General features: G+C 40.2%; 1 protein-coding gene across 4 annotated transcripts in view; it reads left to right on the forward strand.

Annotated features, from left to right (window-relative positions):
- The first annotated feature begins 4,014 nt into the window (after nt 1-4,014).
- The window catches only part of EXOC4 (exocyst complex component 4), a 750,526-nt gene continuing 730,761 nt past the window's right edge, over nt 4,015-23,779 (forward strand). For all 4 annotated transcript variants that reach the window (XM_060633916.3, XM_060633919.3, XM_060633920.3 and 1 more), the window contains exon 1: nt 4,015-4,146. In XM_060633916.3, coding sequence (XP_060489899.1) covers nt 4,061-4,146 — 86 coding nt within the window. In that variant the 5' untranslated portion in view covers nt 4,015-4,060. The remainder of the gene's footprint in view (nt 4,147-23,779) is intronic.

Consider the following 23,779-nt stretch of genomic DNA (forward strand, 5'->3'; position numbering starts at 1 on the left):
ATCATAGATTGTGTAGCCTTTTGTATCTAGCTTCTTTCAGTTAATATAATGTTTTCAAGGTTCTTCGATGTTGTAGCATGTATTGGTATTTCAATCCCTTTTACGGCTGAAGGATATTCCTTTGTATGTGTATATCACATGTCATTTATACCTCAGTCACGTACCACATATTATACCACATTCATCCATTCATCCAATGATACACACTTGTGTTGTTTCCACTTTTTGGCTATTGTGAACAGCGTTGCTATGAACATTTGTGTAAGAATTTTTTTGAGTACTTGTTTTCAATTCTCTTAGATATATACCTACGGGTAAAATTGGTGGGTCATGTAGTAATTTTAACTTTTCGAGGAATCTCTGAACTGTTTTCCACATTGGCTGCACCATTTTACATTCCCACTACCCATGTACAAGGGCTCCAATGTCTCCACATTCTTGCCAACATTTATTTTCCATTATTTAAAATTATAGCCATCTGATGGGTGTGAAGTGGTATCTCACTGTGGTTTTGATTTGCATTTCCCTGATGACTAATGTTTTAAAGCATCTTTTCATGTGTTTCTTGGCCATTTGTATATTTCCCTGGGAGAAATGTCTATTCAAATTTATTGCCCAGTTTTTAATTTGAGTTTCTGTCTTTTGCTGTTGAGTTGTAAGAATTCTTTCCATGTGCTGGATATAAGACCCCATCAGATATATGATTTGCATATATTTTCTCAAACGCTGTGGGTTGTCTTTTTACTTTCTTGATTGTGTCCTTCGATGCACAAAAGTTTCTAATTTTGATGAAATCCAAGTCATCTATTTTTCCTTTTGTTGCTCATGATTTAGGTGTGATATATAAGAACCCATTGCCAAATCTAAGGTCATAACAATTTACCGTATTTTTTATTCTAAGAATTTTATCTCTTATGTTTAGATCTTCAATCCATTATGAGTTAAATTTTGTTATATGCTGTGAGGTCTGAATGCATTCATCCTGACCTGCAAATTCCTATGTTGAATCCTAACCTTGAAACATGCTAGTATTAGGGGGGTGGGGCCTTTTGGAAGTGATTAGATATCAGTATTCTTTATAAAGGAGACTTCATGAAAGTCCCTAGTCCCTTCTACCACTGAGGTCACAGTAAAAAGTTGCTGGCCATGAACAAGGACGAGGGCCTTCACTGGAACATGACTATGCTGGCACCCTGGTCTTGGATTCCAAGCCTCCAGAAGTGCAAGAAATAAATTTCAGTTGTTTATAAGCTACCCAGTCTGTGGCATTTTGTTATAGCAGCTTGAGTAGACTAAGACAGGATCCAACTTCATTCTTTTGCATGTGTATGTCCAGTTTTCCCAGCATTATTTTTGAAGAGACTTTTCTTTTTTCATCAAATAACATTGGCACCCTTGTAGAAAATCAATTGATCATAGATATACGGATTCATTTCTGGACTCTTCATAAAATTCGAGTTATCTATATGTCTATCTTTATCCAAATGCCACACTTTTGAATACCTATAGCTTGTTAGCAACTTTTGAAATCAGGAAGTCTCAGTTCTCCAAATTTGTTATTAAAAAAAATTTTTTTTACATTTGTTTAATTTTGAGAGCTAGAGTGCGAGCTGGAAAGAGGCAGAGAGAGAGAGAGAGAGAGAGAGAGAGAGAAAGAGAGAGAGAGGAAGACACAGAATCCAAAGAGGACTCCAGGTTCTGAGCTGTCAGCACAGAGCCTGACGTGGGGCTCGAACCCGCAGACTGTGAGATCATGACCAGAGCTGAAGCTGGACACTCAACTGACTGAGCCACCCAGGCGCCCCCAAAATTTGTTATTGTTAAAGATTGCTTTGGCCATTTGGGGCTCCTTGCAATTCTGTATGAATTTTAGGATCAGTGTTTCCAGTTTGGCAAAAAAGGCCATTGGAATTTTCATAATTGCATTGAGTTTGTAGATAGCTTTAGGGAATATTGGCATCTTACCTGTATTTTGTTTTAATTAATGGACACAGGATGTCTTTCCATTATTTGATTCTTCTTTAATTTACTTCAGCAATATTTTGTAGCTTTCAGTGTAGAAGTCTTTCACTTCCTTGGTTAAATTCATTTTTAAGTATTTTATTCTTTTCAGTGCTGTTACTGGAATTGTTTTGGCAATTTTCTTTTGGATTGTTCATTGCTAGTGTATAAAAACACTGTTGATTTGTCTTAATATTGCATCCTGCAACCTTGCTGAAGTAATTTACTAGGTCTAATCATTTTTTTAAAAAAATTCTTTAGGATTTCCATGTGTAAAATCATAGTATCTGCAAATAGAGATAGTTTCACTTCTTCCTTTCCAATTTTATTCTTTTTCTTGCCTAATTGCTCTGGCTAGGATTTCCAGTATTTTGCTGAATAGAAGTGGCAAAAGTGGGCATCCTGGTCTTGTGCTTGATCACAGCTGGAAAGCTTTCAGTTTTTCACCATTGCGTATGATGTTAGCTGTGTTTTTTAAATAAATAGCCTTTATCATGCTGAAGAAGTTCCCTTCTATTTCTGGTTTGCTGCGTGTTTCATTGTGAAAAGGGTGTTGGATTTTGTCAAAAGCTTTTTCTGCAGCAACTGGGATGATCATGGTTTTCTCCTGGCCTGCATTCTTGGCCAGTAGGGTCAATTACTTTTCTCTATGTATATAAGTTACCTAAGTTTGTAGCCTGCTTTTTGTACTCATACCATGAAAATCTCATTTTCATTAAAAACCATTAAAATTATGATTTCCTGAGGCCATATATATATATTTCCCCCGAGGTTGCACGTTATATCCTCATATGGATGTTCTACAACTTACTTAGTACTTCTATATCGTTTCAGTAAAAATAGTTGATGTGTTCTGCTCTACAACTCCAGAACCTCTGAATTTGCTTTCTTTTCAGTTCTGAAGTTCTTTAAATCTTTACTGCTCCTAAGCAGATCACCTCCTTCCCTCCTGCTTCATGTTTATTTTTCTTCTTGTTCCTTGATTTATACTTCTCATACATATGCTAATCTTTGTTTTTTGCTTATTTCATCTGCTGAATTGATGACTAAGCCAGTAGAGTCAAATGCAAGAAATATAACAACCAGGGCACCTGGGTGGCTCAGTTTGTTGAGCATTGGATTTCGGCTCAGGTCATGATCTCAGGGTTCCTGAGTTCAAGCCCTGTATCAGCTCACTGTTATCCGCCTGTCAGTACAGACCTGGCTTCAGATCCTCTGTCCCCTTCTCCCAGCTTGTGCTCTCCCCGCAAATAAATAAATATATAAAAAAAGTATAAAAACTTACCGGCAAAAATAATAAAGTTCAAATGTACATTATTACTATCTATATTTTATTTAGCTTGGGAAGAAAAAATCTGCAATTTGGTCAGTTTTGTTTTTTGGTCTTTTTGTCAGTATCCAATTTGTGAGCTCTTGCAGCTATGTTTTTAAAGCATTATCTGCAAATACAGGGATGTTGGAAGATTATTGAACTCACATATAAAACGAATGTAGAAAATTTAGTTTTAGAGATAAAGCATTTATTCTCTACAGAAAAGCATCTCCGTGTCTTATTTTCGCACTTTATTTATTTTTTAAACCACTTGTGTTTAAATTAAAATTTTGCTCATAGACATCCCTTTCCACAACCCCGCCCCAGTAAAATACACGCCCCTACGTACACATTTTGGCATCGTTAGATACATTTGATTAAAAAGCTGATAAAATTCTAAAAACAAGGACACTGAAAAAAAAAAAAAAGAATCCCACCAGATCAGAACAGATACAAATCAGACAGTCCTTAGGAGACTTGACCAAGTTACCACTGGTTTAGTTTCCCTGTGTTCCCAGGAACCGCGGAAGAAAACTACAATTCCCAGAATGCTTAGAACGCGTGCGCGGCCTGGAAACTTGCTGGCTCAGTCCCGCCTCCTTATTCCAGTGATTGGACTGTCCCGTTGCGCGTCTCTGAACTTCTCTTTTTCCATTGGTGGACTCCCCAGCGAGGTCAATTACAGAGCCTACGTTCGTTTTGGCCCTTCTAGCCTGCCGGCTCTCCCCCTCCCCGCCCGGTACCAAGATGGCGGCAGAAGCAGCTGGTGGGAAATACAGAAGCACTGTCAGCAAAAGCAAAGACCCCTCGGGGCTGCTCATCTCTGTGATCAGGTGAGGGAGGCAGGAGGCAGGGTCAGGGGACAGGGGGCAGCGGGCAGCGGCTCGACCTCCGCTTTGGAAGGGAGAAGGGTTAGGTGGGTTCCACCCTGCCGACCCCTCCCCGTTCCTCCTTGCCTCCCCCAACCCCTCCCAAGGACCCCCACAGTCCTCCCTTTTTCTCTGGGGTTGGGCTAGAGGGAGGAACCCCGCCTCGCTGTCTTTTCTTTAGGGCCAGAGCTTTCCATTAGGGTCCCCGGGCCCTAAAGGCACGCTGTTTGGGGGCTTGGTAGAGAAAGCCAGGTGTATTCATTTATTCATACAACGTTTATTTATGGATTGCCTTCAGCCGCGCTCACTAGGGAAGGCTTCTTGTTTCCTGGATTTCTGGGTGGAAGGCCCTGAAGTCCGGGGACTACTGTCACGAGTTGCAGATTGTGTTCTCACACTTCGGACACCTCCAACCACCTGTGAATGGCCACAGCTTCAAATACAAGAGCCTGTAATGAGCTGGTAGAAGGGCCGTGGGTTTGAAGGCACACATCCGTTTTCAATTTTTTTCTGCCTTCCTGTCCCGGTCTAGTCCTTCAAAACAAAACCAAACAAATTTCGAGTTATCTGCCATTCTCCCAGAATATGTATGGTGGGAGTGAGATTGGTGGGGCTCCTGTTTTAATAATGTGATCTAGATTAAGGATAGGGGAATCCTTTCCAACACCATTAAGCATGATACAGGGAGTGATTAAAACAACCTGAATAAAATGTATTTAACACGTTTTTACTTTGTTGACCTTTGAATTTAAACTCAGGTATTTTTCATAAAATGCCCCCCCCCCCCTTCCCTCTCTCCTCTATCCCTCTACCTATGCTAAACTTTTGGTTGAGTTCTAGGAGGGCTCCTGGAATGTCCTGTTGATCTTTTTAAAACCCAGGCTCAGTAGTACCTGGTAGTTCCTAAGGGCTTGAAGGTATCCCTAGATTGAATTTTAAAAGTCTCCCACTCATGGACTGATAAAGACCCTTCTCATGGGTGTTATTTTGGGGCCTCTAATTTCATATCATGGTATATTGAATCATTATTACTAAGTTTTTTGGTTGATTTTTTTCTTTTTAATTAAGATTTTTTAATTAAGATGATAATTCTCTGTATGGAAATACTTAATAAACCTGGCAGGCCATACAAAGGGAATGCGGGTCTAGTGTGGACCCACATTCTTGCTGTGACAGTATAGTGTAGATGTTTCATGATACTAAAACTCCGACTAGAGTGTTGGTAGTGGCCCATCTTAATCTCCTGTAGAATTATAATACATGAATTTATTTGGGTTCTTTTTTGAGCTTTTTTCTGCCTTGTAGTCAACATTCATTTAAACTGTGCATTTAATGCTAGTTTGTAGTATGATGCCTGGTCCTTAATACGTACTTAGTAAATATATAAATATATGTCAAACAAATGAGGGAATGCCCTGAGTTTTGCGAAGATGAATCAGACGTGACGTTATCCTGGAGAGTATAGCTCACTTGAGGGGTAAAATACGGAAGTAAAAACTATGACATAAGAGTGGGAGAGACAGAGACAGGTGAAATATGAGAATCCAAGAGGAGTGGTGAAGTAGAGTGTGGATTAGGGAAGGGAACAGCTGTATATAAATGTACCATTTCAACTGTGTACTTATGATTCTGTAGGCTTTACCACTTCTGCTGTGTATCAATTTTCTTAAATGCCAATTACATTCACTCTAAATGCCCTACATTTGACAACATGAAAACCAAACTAAAGTTTATTTATTTATTTTTTTTACTGATGCTGGTTCAGAAACACTGCCTTTGGCTGACTGTTCCTTTGCTCTTCAGGGGGACTTTGCCGCTGGATGGTGTGGAATATGATTTTGTGGTTGTTCGTCCATCTTTTCCACCCATCTATATTACCTTCACATTATCACCATGATTTAGGGCAATGCATTTTTTGTGCTGACTTCTGTTGTGTGTTAATATTTGTCATTTTTCTTCCTTATCCTTGACCACCTCCGACCACTTGAATAAACCCTTTTCAAACATCTGTTGACTAGCATGGTATAACAGAGTGTCCAGACCTAGTATCCTGGGCAAGTTTTTTTAAAAAATTTATTTTAGAGAGCATAAGCTGGGGGGAGGAAGGGATGGAGGGAGGGAGGGCGGGGGGATCATCTTAGGCTCCACGCTCAGCATGGAGCCCAATACTGGGCTCAATCCCATGGCCCTGGGATCATGGCCTGAGCCGAAATCAACAGTCGGACACTCACTGACTAGGCCATCCAGGTGCCCCTCTGGGCAAGTTTAGTAAGGATTCAAGCTCATGGTTACATACGACCTTACTTATGACTGGATATTGTTGGTTCTGGAGTGTTAATGTTTGTATTTCAATATTTCTTTGAGTCATAGGAACATTGTGGGGTTGAAGCGAAAGTGTTGCTAGCTCTCCCTCCTTGTTGTTATGTCCCTGATGTGCTTTTGAACATAACACAGTGGTTTAAATTTCATAAAAACAGTGGCAGTTAATGAGAGGAGGATGGTAGTAACTTCGGTGTTTAGGTGGGGAGTAGCAGGGGAGAGTACTTCAGCAGAGAATAGAATGGGGAACGTTGTTGGTAAGACAGTAGATCTTAAAAGTTTTCATTACAAGAAATTATCACTGTGTGAGGTGGATGGATGTTAACTAAGCTTATTGTAATCATTTTGCAGTATACACAATATATTAAGCCATGTTGTACAGCTTAAAGGACCGCAGTGTAATATGTCAATTACATCTTGCTAAAACAGGAAAAAATGGGAATGTATATTTCTTGTTAGTAAACTCTTCTCACTCTGAAGTTGCTGCTTTGTCTGTTCAGTTTGTATTCTTTGTGATACCCTTCTTGCAACATTGTATTCGTGATTAAAAAAATTTTTTTTAATGTTTATTTTTGAAGGACAGAGAGAGAGAGGGAGCACGTGAGCGAGCATGAGCGACCCTGAGCGGGGAAGGGGCAGAGAAAGGGAGACAGAAGTTGAAGCAGGCTCCAGGCTCTGAGCTGTCAGCACAGAGCCCGATGTGGGGCTCGACCCCAGGAGCAGTGAAATCATGACCTGAGCTGAAGTTGGATGCTTGACGGACTGAGCCACCCAGGAGCCTCTGTCTTCATGATTCTTAATTTCTCATGTAAAACTTTTGAGGATTGCCTCCTCTTCTCCTTGACGGCTTTTCAGATTCTCTTTCAAATAAATACCAAAGCTTTCTTGAACCCATTTTAGGCTCATGTTTGTAAAGTCTCAGCATCCTTGAAGATCTATCTGATACGTGCCAGTTCTCTTTCATGTTCCCTTGGACCTATCATTTTATCACCAAATAAATGATTTGTCAGTGATAGTCCTTTGAAAAATTTGATTAGTTGGGCTTTATTTCTCTTTATTTCTCTTTTTATGTCACTGAGCAGTTTTTTTTTTTTTTGAATAGTGAGTGTTAAAAATTCTCCATCAGTTCTTTTGTTCAGATGTGTAAAAAACAGTTATTTGTATTTCTTATTGGGCATTAGCATAACACATATATATTTAATGCTCTCTCTATGAGTTGGAACGGCATAAGGAAACTACAGGTGGGTAAGGGTTCGACCTAAAGATACAGTAGATATAGACACGGGGAATGGCCAGATCTCATCACTGTTTCCTGCTGTGGTGCCAACTAGTTAAATAACAACTATTTTGCTGGTGTGATCGACCACCACTTTAAAGCATTTGAAAAACAAAATAGCTTCCAGAAGTATAGTGTAGTTGTAATGAAAATGTTATGTTTGGTAGATGATTATTTAAGAACCTTGAGACTCGTAAAATGCAATTCTTAGCCTTTTAAAAAAAAGTACTGGGGAAAAAGATTTCAGGTCAATCAGAGGTTTCCCAGGGTGGGCTCCCAGGGTATTGCTGGGTCCTCAGGCTGGGCAGTGGGGCTTTGATGAGGAGACAGACCGTGCTTGGGACTGAGTCTGTCGGAGGCCACTCCTCTAACTGCAGCTTTTGGCTTAAAGTCTTGCCGCTGGCCCTTTGAGATGGAACTAATTGGGTGGACAGAGTCATGATTACCCGCTGATGTAAATTTGGACAGTTTTACACGTATGTGTGCACACACAGCATTTTCCTACTTTTTTATTGATTCCTACCCCCTAACCTCTTGTTTGGTGTGATGTCGAAACAGGCAGCCTTTCTAAATGAGAAGTAAGCAGAATGGCATTTTGGAGATGCTATTTTATTTTTGTGAGTTCTTGTCAGATTTTTAATTGGGAAATGTGTCTACCGCTTACTGTTAGGTGATTTGCTTTCCAATTAAATGTTGACTCACTTCTCCTTGCAAGTTGGCCTTTAATAGACCATTTAATTGGGAAGCCAAACTTTGGCTGTGGCTTGAGGTGACCTTACCGGAACCTCAGAGCGGAGCTTTTGTAGACAGACTCTGGCTACAGATGTCAAGGAGGTTTGAAGGCAGTTGAAGGCCCACGGTGTCACCAACGTTCATGTCTTCACAGAAGTTGGGATTTCAAAAACTTGGGAAATCCTTTATTGTAGACACCTGTTAAATTCTCTTCCTCCTCAGAGAGTGTTTTCGGTCAGCCCCGTACATAATTCAAAGCCCGCTTTGTTGAAGGGGCCCGGGCTCTGATCAGAGCTTTGAACAAACAGCTTTGAGGCCCATGGCACAGTCTGTGGCAGAAGGGAACGTGGTCACTGTGTTCGGAGCGGAGGCCTGGAAGTTGTGCTAGGCGGTTAGCGCTGTTTGCGGCGGCCCCTCCTCTCTTCATCTGAGCCAGGCTCATTGTGGTTTTTAGGGTTCCCCGCTCTCTCTGCATCCTGGGGCGTCTTGGCCCTAGCAATGTGGTGCCGTTTAAACATCACTGCTAGGCTCTCTCGAGACTAAACACTTTTTTCTCGAAGTCCTGCCACATCCGACAGCATATGTGGATATAAGAGGCAAAATAATCCCCCTCCCCCCCGCTTATTTTTTTCTGCGAAACATGAAGAATTAATATCTCGGGAACCCATGTCTTAGTTTCCAACCTCATGTGTCATTTTTAACACGGGGATTTCCTGAAGGCCTTGAGGCAGAGAGGGGTATGTAAGGTTGGGTGCTGGGTCAGGTTTTTTCCAAGCCACTACTTAGAGTAGATAGGTGCGGTCAGTTTTTGGTGGGAGTTGAGGTGTAGTTAGTAGAGCGAGGGAGAGGGAGAGAGAGAGAGGAGAGGGAGAGGGAGAGCGAGATCTGGTGAGAAACTTGATTGTAATGTTTGCCAGATAGCAACCGGGATAGGATGTTAGTTTTCTGTCAGGAATCTCCTTCCCAGTTTGGTGTGAAGGTAACCAAAAAACCTTCTGTAGCTGAATTAAGATGGCAATTATTGATAATTTGGGAGTCAGCCAAAGAAGCTAGATTTCAGTACATGTACTCTTACGTGTACATATGAAATATATCTAAGCAGACGTAAAACACAAAATATTTATTAGGTTAAGGACAGAAAGTTTATAAACGAGCAAATTGAAAAGCCTATGATCACTTTGTCTAGATAACCCCTTTTGCCATTAACAAATTACATGATTTTCTGAAATCACAGGTATAATTTTCAAAATTCAGTTACGTATTTAGAAAATGCAAATATTTCAAGAGGAACAAAATAAAAACCAAAGACTTTTCTCCCTGTTCATCTCTTCCCTGAAATATCTCTGTTAAGTGTCGTTTGGTTCTTTGAGGAAAATAGAAACTGTATTTAAGTATGTGTGAATGTATGATCTTTAAACAAGAATGTATATTCTTTAATATTTTTTCTTTTTTTTAATGTTTATTTATTTTGAGAGAGAGCGAGCAAGTGAGCACGAGTGGGGGAGGGGCAGAGAGAAGGGGAGAGAGAGGATTCTAAGGAGGCGTCGAGACCGCGTAGAGCCCGATGAAAGGCTTGATCTCATGAACCGTGAGATCATGACCTGAGCCGAAACCAAGAGTTGGATGCTTACCCGACTGAGCCACCCAGGCGCCCCATTTTTTAATATTTAGTATCTTAATATATAATATTATTTATGAAATTATATGCACTTAAAGAATATTCATGAAAATTATGTATTATATATTCTTTAAACAGTTGGGGTCATACTATGTATATTTTTGAACCTCTGTTCGTTGGCTTATTTTTCTCTATTTTGGAGATCTCTTCTAGCAGCACGTATTGATATATTCAATCTTTTCAGTGGCGATGTCGCGTTCTGTCATATGGCACCCCATAATCTATTTAATTGGTGGTCTCTTTCCCACCCCTTTTGTAACACTTAAGTTTTTTTTTTTTCCCCTTTTCGTCTTCTGTTAAAAATGCATTGCAGTGAGCATTCACGTACCTCTGAGAGCCATATCCATGGTGTAAAATCATGGCAGTAGCAGAGGAATTGCTACATCTGAGTATATGCACATTTTGTATTTTGACAGAGTCAAAATGTCCTCTGGGAAGATGGTAATTTACACCCCCACAAGTGGTGTGGTAGTGTACCTGTTTTCCCTGGCCCTGGCCAGGAACTGGATGTTTTTGATGACTGTCTTTCTTTATTAACTCTGTTATGAGTAAGAGGGTAGTATTTGTCTCACTGTCACGTAGTTGCATGTCGTAGTTGGATGCATGTGGGTATACGTGTTTTGCAAATATTTTTTCCCTATCTTGTGTTGTCATTCTCTTGACATAGTCTTTCCCAGAGCAGAAGTTTGTAATTTTCACGAAGTCCAGCTCATCAGTGATTTCTGTCGTGGGTCATGTCTTTGGTGTTGTATCTAAAAAGTCTGTGCCGGGTTGCCTGGATGGCTCACTTGGTTACGCGTTTGACTTGGCTTCAGCTCAGGTCATGATCTCACGGTTTGTGAGATCGAGCCCGGCTTTGGGCTTTGTGTTGACACTGTGGAGCCTGTTTGGGATTCTCTCTCTCCCTCTCTTTGCCTCTTCCCTGTGTGCATGTACATGGGCTCTCTCAAAAAAACTATAAGAAGTCTATGCCATACCCCAAATGGTCTAAATTTTCTCCAATATTAACTTCTAGGGGCTTTATATTTTGTCTTATATTTGGGACTGTTATCTGGTATGAGTTAAGTTTTGTGAAGGCTATAAAATCTGTGTCTAGATCTTTTTTTTTTTTTTTGGACATGGATGTCCAGCACCATTTGTTGGAAAGATGATCTTTTTTCTCCATTGTTGGACACATGTGGGATCGTGAACAACATTCCATGCCTTTTGTTCTCTTCTTGTGCACACTTGTCATTGTAGCTTTCCTCATTTTCCTTTATAAAAATTGCATCACAAAAGGTGGTAAAAAAAAAAAAAGTCATAAAAAAAATCCAACAATCTTCTTCCCAAATAATACCTATTTTCTTTTTAAGGTTTGTGTGTGGATTCTGTTTAGGTACATACAGAGATTTAATACTTGTAATTATAACAAACTTAATTTTTTTTAGCATAACAAAATTTTTTTGTATTGCTGTGTAGTCCTTGTAATTATACATTAAAATTTTTTTTAAATGTCTATTTATTTTTGAAAGAGACAGAGTGTGAGCAGAGACAGAGAGAGAGGGAGACAGAATCTGAAGCAGGCTCCAGGCTCTGAGCTGTCAGCTCAGAGCCCCACGCAGGGCTCGAACCCACGAACAGCAAGATCATGACCTGAACCGAAGTGGGATGCTCAACCGATTGAGCCACCCAAGCACCCCTGTAATTATACATTTTCTAAGTGGGGAAATCAAAAAATATGGAAAATTACAGAGAAGAAAAATATAAACTCATTCTCTTTACCCAGAATTAAAAATTAAGAAATTTGCTTCCAGTGTTTAAAAATTGTTATGAAAATAATACACATTCATATAAAGAGTTCAAACACTGGAAATGCAGCAAGATGGAAGATGAAAATTATTCCAAACTTTATCTTTTGTAAATTACTAACCATCATTGATATTAGCTGCACCTAATTGTAGACATTTCTCTGTCTCTGTGTGGGTACGAAATGGGTGTATAGATAGAAATAATTTTTTAAATAGATATAGGATCTTTATATGCTGACTTGTATGCTCACTTTATTTGTCTCACTTTTTGAGGTATATATACATGTAGTAAAGTGTATACATATTAAGTATATGTCTTGCTGAATTTTAACTTGTGTAACCACTACCCACATCAAGATAGAGGTGAACATTTCCAGCATCCCTGTCCATTTCTTTCCAGTTCGTATTTTGTGTGAGAGTATCCTGTTATTCCAGCATCATTTGTTAAAAAGATTATGCTTTCTTCACTGAATTTCTTTTGCACCTCTGTCAAAAATCATTTGACCAGTGTGGGTCTCTTTCTTGATTATCTAGTCTGTTCCATTCATCTGTTTATCTTGATAACATTATTACACAGCAGCCACACAGTCTTTTTTTTTTTTTTTGAGAGAGAGAGTGCGAGCAGTGGAGAGGGGCAGAGAGAGAGAGAGAGAGAGAGAGAGAGAGAGAGAGATTGATTGAGAATCTTAAGCAGGCTTCATATTCAGTGCAGAGCCTGACACGGGGTTTGATCCCATGAACTCTGGGAATATGACCTGAGCTAAAATCGAGAGTCAGCTGGTCAACAAACTGAGTCACCGAGGTGTCCCTACAAAGTCTTGATTGTTGCTTTTATAAGTCTTGTAGACAGTATATGTTCTCCAACTGTATTGTACTTCTTAAAAATTTTTGTCACTATTCTAGGTCCATTTCTGTATCAATTTTATTTTTTATTTTTTTCCGTATTAATCTTTGAATTAGCTAGTCAATTTCTACCATAAAACATGCTGGGATTTTGGCTGGGATTGCATTGAATGTACAGATTAATATGGGAGAATTGACAGCTGTGAGTTGTCTTATCCCTGAACAGGTATATCTCTTTATTTAATTAATTTCAGCAGTTTTTAAATGGATTTCAGCGTATAAGTGTTACACGTATTGTTGGTCAGATTTATCTTACAGGCCACTTCAGTGTTTTCACACCCAGTCTTTTTTTCTTGTTTTTTTTTTTTTTTATTTTTTATTTTTATTTATTTATTTATTTTTTTTAGTATCGTTTCCATTATTGTGTCTTCAAGTTCATCTTTTCTACAGTTTCCAATCTGTTGTTAATCCTATGTGATGTAATTTTTATTAGATTGTAGTTAGGGGCTCTAGAAGTTTGATTTGGGTTTTTTAAGAAAAAAAAATCATTAATAGCTTTCCTTACATGTTCAGTCTTTCCTATAGCTTCTTGAACTATGGAAACAGGTATAATGGTTTTAATGCTCTTCTTTACTAATTTTGTCATCTGTGTCATTTTTGGGTTAGTTTTAGTTGATTATCTGTTCTCCCCCCCGTTTGACATTCTTCTATACTTTTTGGATACTATATACTGTGATTTTTACCTTTTTGGGTACTGGTAGTGGATGTCTTTGTTTTCCTGTAAATATTCCTGAGTTTTGTTCTGGGATGTGGTTAGGTTGCTTGGAAACGGTGGCCCTTTCAGGTCTTATTTTAAGTTTTGCTCATTGGGAGCAGAGCAGCATTTGGTTTAGTGTCAATTTTGTCTCACTTCTGTTGCAAAATCCTTTTGAATACTCCACCCAGTGCTCTGTGAATCATGAGATTTTTCACTCTGGCTGTGTGTGATTTCAGATACTGTGTCCACTAATCCTTACTGGTGGTTCTATTCCTGGCCTTGGGTTATTTCCTTTCATGCATGTGCTGATGATGGTCAGCGGAAGCTTTAAGGGAGCCCTTCTCCAGATCTCCAGAGTGCCCTGTGCAGTTCTCTTTCCTCTGTCACCAGCCCTGCAAACTCTTAACTGCCTTCATGTTTAAGGTTTCAAAATTGGGTTTTTTTGGTTGTTGTTGTTACTTTCAGATGCTAGGGTAAATTTAGTTCCTGTCATTTCATCCCGGCCAGAAGTGGAAGTCCATCAGGGCTTACTATTTTGAAAAATATCTCTAAAGTTTGATTTTTCATTGGTCCGATTTCATCAGCTGCATATGCCCAGAGAGGAAGAATAAGGTAATCAGATGTGCTGTCTGAAGGTATGGCAGGAGAGTGAGGTAGGTATCTCAGCCCTGATGGCCTGATTTTTGCAGTATTTTGCAGAGTGTTTAATTAAGCAGCTAAAAAGTTTCACTTCGTATAATATTTTTCCAGGAACTTTGCCTTCAGAACTCCTAGAAATGCTTTAGAACTATTTTGCATCTGTTTATGTATTTGTTTTTGAGGGTATAGTTTTTTTTTTGTTTTGTTTAATGCCTGTGATGGTATTGTTCGTCGCAGCCTGAGCTCTCATAGAGCTGGTAATTGGTTTTCTTTGGGTGGCACAGCGTTTAGATTATTTTTGTTGGTGGTGGTTTTGTTTTGCTTTTTGTTTTTGCTTGCATTTGGAAGTTTGCAATCTGTGCTCGCATTTTTCAGTTTGCAGTGGTGGGGGCTGTTCTCTATCATCTTCTACTCTGCTCCTTACATTGTTAACTGCTTTTCAAGCCATGAAATGAGTTCTGCTCTTTTCAGTAGCCAGTCCTTTATGTGTTGGGAATTCGCCTTGAAAAACACGGGAACTACCATTTAACAGGGAGGTTCTTGTGACTATTTGACATGGTAGGCAAACTTAACGTTTTAAGTTCCTTAGGAGAACCTTTCCTGACGTTTATTGTGTTAAAAGTTTTTATATAGCCCTTGCAAAAAATAAAGTGGCACATAGTTCAAAAACGTGTTTTTCCATTCAAAATTTGGTGCCTATCATTGTGCTAAATATTATAGGAGACATCATTTTTATACTCAAATATATCACCTGCGTGTTTTTAAAAATTCAGAATCTCAAAAAAAAAAAGTGCAGACTCAGTCACCACCTACCCACCTTGGCAGAACCTCCATCTTAAGATTAGCAGGTGTTTTGAATGCAAATTGGGTAGCCTTTAGGATGTAATTTAGTTGGGGAAAATAAGGTAAACCAATTAGCATTAACTTTTTAAAGCGGAGACGATGGTATCTTGGCTATGTTTACAAAAATATTCTTAATTTAAGTAAAAGAACAATTGAACATGGAAAAAGACAGACAAAAGAAACACAGCCTTCTAACTGCCAGAGAGGAGGTGAGTGGGAGGATGGGTGAAGTAGGTGAAGGGGATTAAGAGTACATTTATTGTTATGAGCACGGAGTGATGGATAGACTTGTTGAATCACTGTATGTACATCTGAAACCAATATAACACTATATAAATTACACTGGAATTAAGACTCTTTTCTTTTAATTTTGAGAGATACATACTGAATATATACCAGGAAAAATATCGTGTCTAGTATTTGCTTCAAAATCGTGGGGGTTGAGGGTTGAAGTTAGGGTATAACAAGATTGGGATGTGTTCACAGTTATTGAAGCTGGGTTATTTGAGGAGTCTCTTGATTTTTGTACGTGTTTGAACATTTCATGAAAATGTGTGGGTGTGTTTATATGTAGGTCCTGGGGAGAGGGAGGGAAGGGCATTACAAGGGTCTGTGGACAAATCTAAGAGATACTACATACTCTGCACGTCTAGTCCATCCAGCTTCTGCCCTCCCTCCCTCGCGCATGGACGTGTTCAAGTCTCTCCGATGTCTGTAGTTAAACCTGCTTCAATTTGGGTAATCCGGAATTTCCAAGATAACCTAGTGCCATGCAACACCTACTTTTGTCTTCTAAAATGTGATTTCTGAGGAACTCGCCAGAATCTCCACGTCAGGGAAGTAGCCTACACCTTCAAAATGACCAAATGCCGTAATGTGTGGTAGTCACAGGAGCCTTCCCCCGGGGATGAAAAATAAGATCCCTGTGGAGAAGGCTAGGGAGCATGTGGAGCTTCAAGGTCAAGTGGGAAAAGAGATGGTGCTGGTTAAGTGAGGGTGGGGGGTGGATTTCAAATGGACTCTGTCAATCCTGGATTCAGTTTTATGCTTTAGTGAGGCTGATTTTACTTAGTTTTAGATAATGCCCTTCTCTGTTGGTTATAAGATTTAGAGCTTTTGGCCCCCAGAAGTATTTTGTATAACCGAGTTAATTGAAATATTGAAAAACCGCATGTGTTGGGTGTAGTAATTGGCCCTAAGTGCTGTCTGAAGCAAGACACCAGTGAATTTTCAACTGACTTTAAAGCAGAAATTGTTTGCTGTCACTTGATATTAAATGAATCTTAGTAGCGAATTAAGGGATGTTGTTTTTATGCATCCAAAAAGTTTTTCAGAAGACTTGTCATCGTGAATTGCTATCAGTTGGGATGGGATTATCTTGTATTTTGTGGGATCTAATAAGACATAATTAAGAAACAAGCCGTCACAGTGTATAATTGAATATAATAAAATTGGATTAAAAAGTGTAATGTAGATTCGGTTATGCTTTGAGTGAAGCCATATCTTATGTGATTATATAGTGATACACATCTCAAATATTTAATGTGTGATTTTTTTTCCATGCAAACTCAGAATTACGAGGGTCTCTCTTTTTTTATAATTCATTGGAAGCATTTATAGACGATTCATCATATACAAAGTGCTCTGCATAGTAGAATAGGCTTTGAAGACCACTTCTCAAGTTGTTTTATGTTCTTGATCTCTTTTCCTCTTCTTTAGTTAGGAGTTACACTCTACTCTTATGTAGAACTGGCTTTAGTTCCCCTGCTGACATGTTACTGTCAGGCATTTCTTAGGTTGGCTGTTTCATGCTTTAAAGGAAAAGAAAATCTGACTCTCAGACTTTGAAATAAGGGCTGAGTAGATCATCTAATAGTGTAACCTAAATGTTTTTGTTTAAAAGCAGTTTGGGAAAGAAAATAGGATTCATGTTTTCAAGAATCATGTCTGTTCTAGGGTTTTTTTTTTTCTGTCTTGGGATCAATAACCAAAAGGAATATTCTAGAAAGCTCAGTAAGCTAATGGTTTTTTTTTTTTTTTCCTGTTTGGAGTGAGGGTCCAAAACTAGTTAATCCTTGTGTTTTGGGGTTTAAAAATACTTACTTTTTGCCTTATGACAATGTTTTATTCTATTTTGTAAATAAAGAGGACCCCGTGTCTGGTGCTCTTTCCATTATGTGATTAAAAAAAATTCATTAGGATTGTCCTGACGAGGGTGAAGGTGGTACAGGTTGAGGGGTTCAGGTGCCTGATGAGGAAAAAGAACAAGGGCTCAGAGACTGCTAGTTTCTCTAAGAGGCCTTATTTCCCAGGAAGGGTATCACTGAGTTTTGATTCCTGCTGTAGATTGTGCTTTGAACAGCTGTAGCTTCCTGATAAGTAAGTGATTTTTGGATAAGTGGATTTTGGATATGTGGGACCTTACTTGTGATTAGTTTTTCTGAGTTGTTTGAAGGGATTTACATCAGTTGTTTTTGTTATTCCTGGAGGAGAGGTCACTGGATACCAACAAGTATTTACCTTAGTAAATACTTAAGCATATTAACTGTTTTCAGATAGCATGACTTAATACTAATTGTTCTGCAGGGGTCACCAGAATTCAGGTGTATTACGTTAAATATTTCTTCTAGCAGGTTAATTAGTTATCTGAGGCTGTATTAGGCAGTTAATTCTTGAGGATTTGTGGAGAATCCGTGTTGCTGTGACTAGGGTATGACCGATAACATCTGCCTTGAGATTTTAGCGAACCAAAATAATACTGCCTGTGTTTTGCAGGGTGGTGTATAAGTCTGCTCGAGCTGCCATAACAAAACACGGACCGAGTGGCCTAAACAGAAATTTATTTTCTCAGAGTTTTGGAGGCTAGAAGTCCAAGATCAAGGTACCAGTCAGGGTTGGCTACCTCATTAAAGCCCCATCCATATGACCTCCCTTAGACACCCTAATCTCCGAAGAGTCACACTGGGGGTTAGTGCTTCAACATAAATTTGGTAGTGGTAGGGGGTATGTCTCAATTCAGTCTATAACAGCTTGTACTCTGGGGACTCTTACTACTTTGTTAAAATACCCTAAAAGGCTTCCAGAGTGATAGCCTGTTATCACCTATAGGTGGTCTTGAGTCTAGAGTCCTGGGCAGGCCACTAATTTTTCCTGACTGGTCGTCAATCTTTCTACTTGCTTTTCTGGCTTATAATATTTAACAGTCCCCTACTAACTCTTTAATACAAATACTTGTACTGTTGATGCTCTTCAAAGAACTGCTCTCTGGTCAGCTTGAACTATCAAAGGGCTTTCTGAGAGGAGGAAATTAATGAAACATGGTTTGATTCATTTCATCCTGTAAATTCCCCCAGTTCTATCCTTAGATTAAAATGGATCATTGGAAATCTTCATGTTAGGATTATGTTCAGAGTCACAATCTCTAGGTCTGAGTTGTGTTTTAATGTTCTGTTCTTGAAGGAATTTAGAAGAACTGACCATGTAAAATTTATTGTATTTACAAGGTGGTTGAAGACATTGTTCACTGTATTGTATATTGTATTCCTTGTTGTTGTTGTTGTTGTTTTAAGTTTTTATCTATTTATTTTTAGAGAGAGAAAGAACAGAGAGAGGGAGACAGAGATTACCAAGCAGGCTTTGCACTGTCAGTGCAGAGCCTGACGTGGGGGTTGATCTCATGAACCATGAGATCATGACCTGAGCCGATAGCAAGAGTCAGATGCTTAACTGACTGATCCACCCAGGCGCCCCTCTTCCCTGTTTTAAGTGAAAGGTTTCTTTTAGAATTTAGGACTAGCTTAAAGTGTGCTTCCTCAGCAAAGGAACTGGAATCTATACCTTTGATAATGAGAATTATTTAGCTACACTTCACTTTTTGCATGGCTAGGAACCTCACAGTTAGATTGAGGGCTGATTTCATATCAGCTGTGTTTGTTTGGGTATGACCTGCATACCTGTGTTCTGCATTCATGTGGCCTTGTTTTGTCCTGTATCTCCTTAACTAGTTCTGTTTTCTCATTGATATTTTCTATATTCTTGTACAAATGATCTCCAATCCTTTTTGGAAGAGGTTGGAGAGAAGTAAAATGAAACTTGAAATATTGTTGAATGTTCGCCATTCAGTATTCACTAATAAATACTGGTTGAGGGGTGCCTGGGTGGCTAAGCATCTGACTTTTGGTTAAGCATCTGACTTTTGGTTCTGGCTCAGGTCATGATCTCACGGTTTGTGAGATTGAGCCTGCATCAGGCTCTGTGCTGGGCATGGAACCTGCTTAAGATTTTCTCTCTCTCTCTGCCCCTCCATGTATGTGCATGCACAAGCTCGCTTTCTCTCTCTCTCTCTCTCTCTCTCTCTCTCTCAAAAAAAAAAAAAAAAAAAAAAAGAAAAGAAAAAAAGAATACTGGTTGAAAGCTATCATTGTTTTTTAAAGTTTTTATTTTTTTTAGTTATCTCTCCACCCAACATGGGGCTCGAATTCATGACCCTGAGGTCAAGAGTCGCACGCTCTTCAGTCGACTGAACCAGCCAGGCACCCCAAAAACTGTCATTCTCTGTTTGGGTGCTAATCCCCAGGTGGCATCAAAGAACACTTTTAGAGTACAAGTCCACAAAGGTGTCCCTGTTCTGGCTCCCGGCTTCCTACCTGATCTCATGTCTATCACTGTCCCCTTCCTTGCTTCTCTGAAGCCACACGGACTTGCCTGCCATTCCTTCTTCCTTGATCGGGCCAAACAATCCCCTGTGCATCTTGGGAGTCTGTGCGTCTTCCGTTCTCTCTGGAATCCGCTTCCCCAGATAGTGTCCCCTCTCTTTCCCTCATTTCTAGAAAGCTCTGGTCAAATGCCATCTTTATCTGAGAGGTTCTCTGGCCTCCTGTGTAATACAGTTCCCCTCCTCCTACCGTCCCTCTGTTTTTTCCGTAGCTGCTTCTTCCCGGGCTGCCGTGTATTCTGTATTTCTCTTGTATCACCTGCTTCTCCCGCGAGAATGTAAGTTTCCTGAGGGAGGGATTGGCTTTATTCACCTGCCAAGTAGTAGGTGTTTAATCACTATTAGTTGAATGACTAAATGAACTAAATAGGGTCGCTGTAACTATTATTCGTCCTTTCCTAGAGATTTCTGAGCAGGCATTTCTTTGTGCGAGATAATTTAGTAGCAATTGTTTCTTCCGGCAAGGAACTGCCCTCCCTGACCCCTTCAGATCCTGTATCTTGCTGCTGCTCATTATTTAGCTTTTCCTAAGCACTTTTAATGTGCCACGCACCAGAAGAATATAAAGAAAAGGTCTGACCTCAGTTTGTGAATAAATATCTTCAGGAACTTTCAAATGGGGGGACGCTTTGGGCTAACAGTGTTGCGATTCACAGATGATGTATTTGGTTCCTAATAATGTATCAGCCCACACGTCAATGGCACTTTTTATTTCACCGAGCACATTCATGGACTTTGCCAGTCACAACCACCTGGTGAGGCAGGTACACTTACTAGCTTGTCTGTTTGACAAGGGAAGAAACCCACAGAAGTTAAGTGACTTGCCCAAGTTCAAAGGGCTTGAAAGTTATAAATGCCTCATGGTTGACATATATGAAGGGAAGAGGAAAAACTTCTGGTACATTCCAAATGGTAGTATTTTTGGTTTGTGGTTCTTTGTTGCATCCTCTCATTTGTCTTTGATTGAAGGTTATTGTTTCTCTTGAGTGATGGGTTACCTTTGGGTGACTAACCTTATTTTTATAGGTGCGCTTTTTCTCTTACTTGATCTCCCTTTTGTCTTTTTTAAGAGTAATAGCAACTTTTGTGTGCTTTTCCCATGTCTGGACTGCATTACTCTATTAAGTCCGAAGTGAAGGCAAAATTGCTCCGTAGAAGGAGTCCATGATGGTGACTAGTTATTTTCCTTTCAAAACACTTGACTGACTACATGGAAACACAGAAGCTGGTATAAAAAGAGGAAACCGACAAATTCAGTTTTAGGTCTGCAGGTTTTTAGCTTGGGTTTAACGCTCACGCGTCTGGCTTGCTTAGAGCCGATGGTTATGAATTCACTAGAATCATGTAGTATGTGTCCCTACTAAGTGCTGTAAACAGTAACTTAACATGTGTGCTATGGTCTTTTGAGCCCATTAGGTAAATAAATTCCTTCCTAGGGATTAATTAGTCACGGTTAGAGATGCAATTCATCATGCAAAATGCCAGAGCTGTCTTAGTGAAAAATTCTTGGTGATCCAGAAATGTCTCTCTGTCTGGCCTTACTAGAATTTAGCGTAGGCTTTTGTGTTCCTCCGTGAACTTGGCAAGTTTGTAAATCATAATGGTTTTGAGATAAGAGTGGGGAAAAAAAAAATCTAAAGAGCGATTCACTAACGTGAATGCATCTTGGGGTGGCAACTTCAAATCGTTTCCTCTCTGCTTATGTCTTTAAGCTCATACTTCTTGTTCATACTCAAGACCGTTAGAGCACTTAGCAGCTTTTTTAGTACTGTCCGCATCTCTCCTCATCCACTCGTCTCTTCACATGTGAGCTGTAGCTTGATTAGGAGCTGAAAGCACAGGAAGTAGGAGTTCATAACGTGCACAGTGGAAAAGGCATGGGCTTTGAAGTCGCGTATAAGCTTGAAGTCCGGGTCTGATGTTAGCTGTGGGTGTGGGAGCAAGTTACTGTACCTCTCTGTTCCTCTGATTCCTTATCTGTAAAAAGGGTGGCGATAACCATCTCGCCAGACTGTTTTGAGTATTGTCTTAGATTATGTGTGCAAAATAACCACTGCAATCCCTGGCACGTAACAGACACTAAATAATATCCTGTGTTCACTTTCATCTGCCCTTTCCCAAGTGTATGACACAAGGATGCATGTACATTTTTGTGGTTCGTTTGAAAATTTCCCAAGTAGATGAGTGAGAGCTGGCTTGTCAGCATTTGTTGTCAGTGGGATCTTGGATAATTTTTGGACTCAATATTTACAAAAATGCAGGTACTTTTAGGCCTGGTTATTTAGAAATACAGTACCCATGTTAGAGGATATGGAAGCCTTTTACTGGGGCGCCCAGGTGGCTCAGTCAGTTAAGTGTCCGACTCAGGGCTGATTTTGGCTCAGGTCATGAGCTCATGGTTCGTGAATTTGAGCCCCGCCTCGGGCTCTCCGCTGACAGCGTAGAGCCTGCTTGGGATTCTCTCTCTCTCTCCCTCTCTCTGCCCCTCCCCCGCGTTCATGCTTTTTGTCTCTCTCGAAATAAATAAAACTTAAAAAACAACCAAACACCTCTTCCTGTTTGGATCGGTCACAGCATATTAGGAATTTTGTGTTCGGTTCTAGCACCACGTCTTGAGAGGCAGGATAGGGAAGCTTTTAAGGGCCAGACCGCTCAGGCTTGCGGACTGGCTCTGCTACTTAAAAGTTCTGTGCCTCCGACGCACAACTCTGTTTCCTGTCTGTAAAAAGAGGGGTAATAATGGCACCTACCTCCTAGGGTTGTTGTCAGGAATAAACGAGTTCCTATGTGGAAACCACTTAGGTTAATGCTGAGCGTACAGTGAGCTCCATGTGAATGTTCGCTGTTTTTGGAGGGACTTCAGAGCAAATCCACAAGGATGGTGGGCTGCGTGGGAGCCGTGTTGTGGGAGAAACGGTGGAAGCAGTTAGAGATGTTTATGTAACCTGAGAGAAAAGTACTGAGAGCGCATTGCCATCGAAAGAGAAATTGTACGGAGGAGGGAATAGACTTCCGTCACCGCAAGAAGGTGGAACTCAGATCAATGGTAGAAATCATCAAGAGGCTGATTTTATTGTAATGAAAGGCTTCGTAACAAGGAGAGCTGTTAAGAATTGCAGTGAACGGCTTTGTGAACCGGGGAGCCGTCCGTGTCCGTGCCACAGAGGCTCGTCAGAGGGCTGGGGAGAGGTTCGCGCCCTGGCTGGCAAGGTGACCTCGTTGGCAGGTGTTCTCTCCTACCCTGCTATCAGTCCGGGTCAAGTGACTGGCTTCCAGGAAGATAATTCCACGCTGAAATTTGCTGGGTTTTGGTAGCAGGCCTGGAAACTTTCTCCCTAGAGTTCTAGTCTGCTCTTATGGTCTATCGTTCATTCATTGTGCAGATACTTATCGTGGGAGACATTGTATTTCTGGTCTCAGAAAAGAAAACAGATTGGAAACGCCGTCCAGTACGCAGTCTTTGAAGGTACCCAGTGAATGACGTTTCGTTATTGTTGGGGCCATTCTCCTTGTGTTGTTTCTGAAGTTCTCTTTAAAAAAAAAAGTTTTTTTTAATGTTTATTTTTGAGACAGAGAGCATGAGCGGGGCAAGGGGAGAGAGAGAGGGAGACACAGAATCTGAAGCAAGCTCCAGGCTCTGAGCTGTCAGCACAGAGCCCACATGGGGCTCAAACTCACAAACCACAGAATCATGACCTGAGCCAAAGTCAGGACACTTAACTGACTGAGCCACCCAGGTGCCCCTGTTTCTGAAGTCCTTAGGAGCAAAGCACGGAATGCCCTTTGTTTGAGAATGTCTTTGTCAAGGATGTTTATTTGGGTGTTTGGAAGACAGAGATGATCTGTCCCTTTAGAAAAATGGGAAGGCATGTTTACTGTCCGGTATAGAAGATGTAGTTTTCTAAGCTGAGGGTTCCTCTCTAGTCACTCACAGCGTATACAGGCACGCATTTGGGTCCAGTTGCCTAACCATCTTGGGACTAGGGGCCTGGTGGTGGGGGGGCTGCAG

Source organism: Panthera onca, chromosome A2 (genome assembly GCF_046562875.1).
Source record: "Panthera onca isolate mPanOnc1 chromosome A2, mPanOnc1 haplotype 2, whole genome shotgun sequence".
NCBI classification, from domain to species: domain Eukaryota; kingdom Metazoa; phylum Chordata; class Mammalia; order Carnivora; family Felidae; genus Panthera; species Panthera onca.